Genomic DNA, 7,406 nt, shown 5'->3' on the forward strand with positions numbered 1-7,406 from the left:
TGTTTGGATTAAACAAATAAGATATAATGTGTTAATTGCTAAGCTTTAACAGTGCTGCTAGGTGGATTTTGTTAGTTTAAGATGGAGTCAGGCTAACTTTTTTATGCTCAGGCAGCCTAAATGACAGCTCACTGTAGCTTCACAGATAGATATGAGAGTGGGCGTGACTGTCTAATGTAAGTCAGAAAGTGAATAAGTGTTTTTCTCAGAATTTCAAACTATACTCTTACTGTTACTACTTCCAATTCTTTTTAGACTTGTTTTGCTAAATGATGAAATTAGTTTATAACTGCAGTTGTTTCTTGTTTATATATTTCTTAACTTGATTTCATTTTATCTGTCGTCAGTTTTATGTCTTATCTCAATTACCATCTATTAAATGTAGATAAAATATGGTACAGAGTACAGCGTTTTGACAAAGCTGTAACTCTTAGTTTTGTGTTTTCAGCTTGCAGATATGCATGAAGAAGCCAATCCATCAGGTATATTATGCTTTGTTTGTAAGTCTAAGTTTGTGTATCTACCTCAGGTGACCATGAATGATGTGATCGCTGCAGAGCGCGTGTTTGGAACATTGGGTCATATAGCAGCCACCGAAACTCCACGTTGCCGGCTCCTGCTGCTGCTGGAGGAGTCCAGGTGAGAACTTGATCTGAGAAACTGAACCACAACATAACATTAACTATAATTTAATGACAGGTGTGCTGTGCCCTGGACTGCGTATGTTTGCTTTAAATATGTCAAGAATGTGTGGATTCGAAAATGTGTATGTGTGTGAGTTGCAGCTTGTGAGTGTGTAGGATAGTGTAACATGTATGTGCATGCCTGTGCGTAGCGTTTTGCATGTATACATTTGTGTGTGTGTGTGTGTGTGTGCGTGTGTGTGTGTGTGCGTGCATATGTGTGAGACAGAGCCTGGCACAGAGGAGCCAGGAGAATTAGACTATGTGTCTCAGGGTAAGGGTGGGTACTTGGCACCTCCACAGAAACATTCCTCACGCTCCCCAGCCAAAAGCTCTTGAGGTCTGTCAGTCTGGGTCAGTGAAAAACATCCTTGCAAAGCATATGTCTGCTGAATTTGTCACGCACAAGAAAACCTTTTAAAAAAATACAAAATTGTAAAGCTGTATACATTTTAGTATTCGTCACAAGTTTGCCTAAAGACTGGAAAATTGCTAGGCTAAATCATCTTACTGGTTAAGAGAACTATATTACATGTGGCTCCCTAAATACTTTCCATTGGATGCACAATATCGTGCAGGTGTGTCTATTTCAGTAGTGCTGAAAAAGGAGACTCAGCAGTGTGTGAGCCTCTTAATGAATTTTAGCTGCCTCAGTGTCCTCAGTTACGCTTTCAGAATTATGTTGAAAATGAACTAGTAAACTTTAGGACTACTGGCTCTTGGCTGCATATCACCCTGATTCCTACACACCTTGTTATGGATAGATAATACACAACAGCCCAAGCCTGAAGATTATTTTCATATCAGTTCTGAAATCTTAATCACAGTTATCTACATGCAGAATCACTACCCCTAAACTCAATTATATCCATTTGTTACAGTAAATGCTGTTAGATTTCACACCTTACTTCTCAAACCCTTCCAGCTGTAGACTCTTTTATCTGTACTGTAAACAGAGTCTTCTGATTTCAGTTCATTTGCACATATGATAGCAAAAACTTTTTCCAAGTTTTCTTTTTTCACTGTATGCTCTTGTGTTGCTCAGTGGATTGTGGCTATGGCACAAAACACTGTAGAGACATCAGTCAGGTCAGTGTGTAGGGTAAGTTCCCAGGGTTTGAGGATTTATTCCCACTGGGATCGTACTGCTTTAAGGTGCCTTGCATTTTACATTATGGTACGTATTCTTGCAATGAAAGCATGTGCTTATGTAAATGTGCATACTTGTCAAAAATCAATTTAACCTTTAACCATTTCTTTGTGGCATTCATAACCTCATTACACAAAATTTGTTGAAACACTAACTGAATTGCCCTGGTGTTGTAAATCCCACACATGTAGCTCTCCAAGGATAAAAGGATAAAATGAATCAAACAAATTCTGTTGGTCCCAGATATCATACTATTTATGTTGCATGTAAACCTTAGCTGTAGTAATTTATTACAGACTGTTGTGGATACAGGTTTCTTTAAAAAAAAAGTATCATTTGGTATTGTTTGATGTCTTAATACGTCAGACATATCCTAGAACACATCACAACATAAAATTGCACTGGTTGGATGCTTTAGTTTGCTAATCTTATTCTTTTATTCACTGTTCAGTTACAATGCTGCACTGTGAAGAAGTTGCCAGAAAAAGAAACAAAGCCTAAAGCATTTTTTATTTATTTATTTATTTTTTACGAAGTGGTTGTTAGTATTTTATCCTTTGAGGAAACTGATTAGAGCTCACTTCTTCTACTTAACAAATTTCATCACTAGGGGTCTGACTGCAGGGAGGACATCATGGGGGAAAATGTTTAGATGTGGAACTCAGTGCAACTGCTATAATGCTTAATCCCCTTGTTGCCTAAAAACCATGTATCTTACAGAATCTAACTATATTTCACAGAACCTTTAAATACAGATGGTGACAAAATAAAGGAAATACCTGAGAAGTGTGTGGGGACACAGGACGACAGAACCTCCATCCATACGGCACAAGGAGGTCACTGAATGGTTTGATGCGGATGAAAAAGATGGGAATCATATGCTGTGACTTTCAAATCACCAGATCTCAAGCCAGTTGAACACAAATTGGATATTTAGGACTGATGTATTAGAGAACGCTGTACATCTCCATCTTCAAAACACCAAATGAGGGAATATCTTTTAAAAGAATGGTATTCATCCCTCCAGTGGAGTTCAGAAACATGTAGAATCAGTCCAAGGCAAATTGAGGCCAACACCTTACTAACACACTCGACATTGGTTTTTCCTTTGATTTGTCATCCGTCTGATTTTATTGGCTCCACCTCTGTAAAGCTCAGTCAGCAACGAAAGTGTCACGTTAACTTTTGGCTCAATCCCAAAGGGTAAGAACGGATTTTACAAGTAACGTTACAAGGTTTTCAGCAGATGTTGCACGTTGTTTGCACAAGAATCATTTAACCGAGTTTGACTTTATAACAAACTGATCATAACTGCTGTTCTCTCGAGGAATATTTACACTCAATTACATTTGATAAAGAGAATTTGTTTGATAGATACACAACACTCATTTTTCCAGATTCTCCCTGACAGTAACATACTTGCACAAACATAAATTGTATATACACAACACACACACTCAAGTCAACCTTCCTTATGCGTGTTTCACCTTGTTAGTCAGCATAATGTGTGACTAACACGCACACACATGCACACACGTTCACACACAGTTTAGAAACTGTCTTATCCTATAAGGAATGTTTGCCTGCAGCCTCCTCGAGAAAGATTATTTCAGCATCCTGGCACTGGCCTGTGGAACATGTTGGTGCAGTAGTGTATCACATGAGATTTCATTCTGCCAGACAGCAACACTTGATGTAGTTTACATCACTTTTAAAGTTCTCTACTGCTTTTATAAGTGTACACATCCTGCTGCTGAGTGATAAGAGTGAAACCAGTCTGAGGCAACTATTTAAACACTAACATTCGTGGAAACCTATTCAAAGGTAAAATCATTAACAGTATATTTAGTGACTGTTTGATTGCAGTCATTTCATGAATTATGGTGTGCTTCAAGGAACTGAGCGATCCTGTGTTTTATCTCCTATCAGATGTGATGGATTTTTTTATTTCTCAAAAAATGTGTTGCATAGTATGGAGGTGAGAGAGTGCTGTTTGATGGACACAAGAACACATCTTTATTATCTTGGTGTCTCTCACTTGCTGCCTTGCTACCATTTCTCCCCATTTCTCCCTTGGCATCTTCTCTCTCTTCACCTTGAAGGAAGCGTCAGCTGCAATTCCTTTTGGAGGGGCGTGGCCGGCGGGCAGGGCTGAGTCCGGAGGAACTGCGAGACAACGGGAAGCTCCTGGGTGAAGGTCTGAGCAGAGCGCTGTTCAATTACCCAAGCAAAGACTGCAGTGCAGATAGCCCTGAGGTCAGTCACAGTGGTTTTTAATACATAGCAACAACTCTTGAAACAGACTGAAATTACTAGTTTGATTACCACACCAACCTGCTGGTCTACTAATAGACAACAAGGCCTTGTTGAGTCAACTCCTAAAATACCTCAACCTATATGTCTTAAAAACATAAAGAAAATTCTATTCTGAGTAAACTCTAGAGACTGTTGTGCATAAAAACCTCAGGAGATCAGCACTTTCAGAAATGCTTAAACCAGCCCGTCTGGCACTAGCAGTCATGCCACAGTCAAAGTCACTGAGATCACACCCCCCCTCATGTTTGATGTGAACATTACCTGAGGTTCCTGACCCAATAATTGCATCTAAACCTCACATCAACAGTGATTTCTGGGATCCGAGAACCACTTTCTCCAACCGAATACAACTGGCATGACCTACACTCCTGCTTACTCCTATTGCCTAAATCTTTACTCACTCTTCAGTTCCACAACAGTAAATACAAGGGATTGGGGATAAAGGCTGACTCAGCAGCTGAGAGGCTTAATTCTATATTTTAAAAAAAACATACCAAGAATTCAAAGCAGTGTATCACAGCATTTTAGCTACCATGGCTCCTTATGGAAAGCCGTCAGGTGACAACTGATTCTGTAATAAAAACCAGAACAAGCAATGAATTTATGTCAGTGCCTGAACATATACAATAGTTCTAATATTCATTTTTTCATAAAGACTTGTTTTCAATTGCAGCTTTGTGGTGATCTTCTCCATGACATAAACCATCTCTTTTCTTTCTATTATACAATATTTGGAGGCCATGGCCATTTAACCAGGAGACTAATCATTCTACACTATTCTATAATTGCCATGAAGATGGCAAGTTAAGCTTATTTATGAAAAAGAGGGAAAAAAAAAACTTTGCAAACAGAATTTACTTAAGGCCTGGAGGTGCTGGCAACTGCAAGGACTACTGACAAGGTTTAGTCATCTGGAGTCTGAACTTAGACTTAACTTTATATGAAAAATCTAAAGTCTAAAATGGACATCATCTGAGCTTGAAAGCATCGTTTGGTTGCTGGAAATAAACGTTTTGGATATTACTTGGATTGTGTGCTTAAAAACTCCTTCAAAACTTCATTTTCTTTTTAACAGCTCTGACGGACCTTTTTTGAGCTTCTTAAGAATCCATATCCAGCTCAGCAACTATATTAAACATGTTTAATACTGTGCACTGTGATAACTACCTCTAAATTATGATACATCAAATGAGTGCATTCTTCAGCACCTTCTCCATAAAGCGTAGATGAAATGATCTACATCCACACTGGTTAAAAATGTTGCCAGAAAGTTTAGTGAGCAAGCTTTACTCTGTCCGTATTCTTTCTATTTTCCTACCACTGCTCTTCATCCTAATGTAATTATAACAGTAAAACCAAACATGAATGATATTCCTATGTTTTCTTCACAGGAGGGCACTGTGGAGTCGTCAGAGCGTGCGGCCATGATAGAGCAGTACCTCCAGGAGCTGGTCCAAAGGGCATCAGACACCAATCTGAAGGGCGAGGCTCTTCACAAGCTCTGGCCCTCCATGTTTGCAGAGATGGTGAGAGACTGTGTGTTGGAAATGAGGGACCGAGCAGCCTTCCGCCAAGCCAGCCTTGCAAAGCTCTCTGAGACCAAGTGAAGGGGACCAAAGGTTCACTCTTAGACCACACACACACACACAAGCACATATTGGCTTGGTTTTCCTGGGGGGCCTCCAGCACTCAGTCTCAAACACCATCTATAACACATCATCAGTTAGAGACTTTATCAGTTATTAAGATCTTTGGAAACTTAAGGGTGTATTTCCCAGTGTGTGGAAACATTTCCTTAAGGTGGATGTAGACTGTTTTAAAGATGTCTAAAGAAATGATCATGACAAAGGCGTCTTGATTGAATGTAGATTTTCACTGAAAACACAATATCTGATTCTTCAGTGCTTGGAGCTGCAACATACTTGAAGAAAGTTAAAAGGACTTAGAGACTCACAGTGCATTGTAGTCCCAACAGGGCATCCTCTGCACTTTAAAAGCCTTCTGAATGACCCCTCTTCACCATCACTGTCATCAGCTGAAAATGACCGGTGTCTCTTTTCTCGAGACTAGAATGATTCTTCTGTGTCTTAAATCTTGTTTCATGCATCGATTCTCACATTATCCTGCCTGACATAAAAGTATGGGCACAAACAAGGACAAGGACTTTTCTTTGTTTACCACTGATTTTCTGTATTGTACTTAGTATTAAAGATTCTGTATTAACACTCAGGTTGTGTACATGGTTTACATGGTTGTAGTTTAGATGGATGGTAGTTTTTCCTAGAACTGTTTTTACATGAGTGAAAAAATGAAGCATCTGATCAGTTCAGATTAGTGGTTTTGTTCTAGGTCCAAAGACCTAGACTTGCCTTTCTTAGACAGTTTGAAGGGCTGCATTACCGACACCTCACCGACCGCTGGTCTCTCATGTGGCAGAGGTAGTTGTGTATGTGTGCTGGGAGGTCCAGAAACCATGATGGGTCCTCTGGGTGGTGTGAGCACAGACTGGAATGTCCCTGAAGGCATACAGGCTGCACCGGTTCCTCACCACCTGTTCCTGCTCCACTCACATCCTGCAAAGAATTTTTTTTAACCCTTCTTTAATCAGACAGGTCACGCGGAGAACACAGCATCAACCTGGAGGAGTAACTGCAGGGGGATGAAGTGTTAAAGTGTTCCGCTCACACATGCAAAGGAGTTGACAGGTACTGCTGTCCAATGTCATCCACTTCACTGGAGATCAATGCCTTGCACAAGGCTATTTGATTTGAAGAAGTCAACAATGTAAGGTTGCATGTTAAATGAGTTTATCCCTTCTCAGTTCTGAGTTATAGTCTTGTTTGCAATGGGATTTGTGACCAACAGCTCTCAAAGCATTTTTTTAATAATCCTGGTGGTACACTGTCTTGAAACAGTTTAATCTACACCAGACTTTTGGATGGTCATGTGAAAGGCATCTTTAGTTCAGTATTTTCAGTACTTTGTCCACATATATACAGTAAAGATATATTTTTTTTTTTGAAAAGCAACATGAATGGTTGACTTTAGGATTTACTGTTTAATCCTCTGAAAATGTGTTGGCCCAGATTTTCCACATCCTCCCACCACCAAATCAGTTTTTTTCTTCTGCTAAATAGAAAAAATACATTATCTCTTCATTGCACTGGTTAATCTGAATTAGACAAAGACAAATACATAAACATGCTGTCCATAATATGTTGCTTTTTCGGGCACCTTTCCCCTGAAGTATGCTGAAT

The 7,406-nt window shown here is 39.5% G+C and overlaps 1 protein-coding gene across 1 annotated transcript in view; it reads left to right on the forward strand.

The window, feature by feature from the left end:
- The window catches only part of LOC121182110 (leucine-rich repeat-containing protein 49), a 34,703-nt gene extending 28,337 nt beyond the window's left edge, over positions 1-6,366 (forward strand). Inside the window, exons 17-19 of the mRNA XM_041038447.1 lie at positions 530-639; positions 3,936-4,089; positions 5,541-6,366. Coding sequence (XP_040894381.1) covers positions 530-639; positions 3,936-4,089; positions 5,541-5,756 — 480 coding nt within the window. The 3' untranslated portion in view covers positions 5,757-6,366. The remainder of the gene's footprint in view (positions 1-529; positions 640-3,935; positions 4,090-5,540) is intronic.
- Positions 6,367-7,406: the final 1,040 nt, after the last annotated feature.

Source organism: Toxotes jaculatrix, chromosome 1, assembly GCF_017976425.1.
Source record: "Toxotes jaculatrix isolate fToxJac2 chromosome 1, fToxJac2.pri, whole genome shotgun sequence".
NCBI classification, from domain to species: domain Eukaryota; kingdom Metazoa; phylum Chordata; class Actinopteri; family Toxotidae; genus Toxotes; species Toxotes jaculatrix.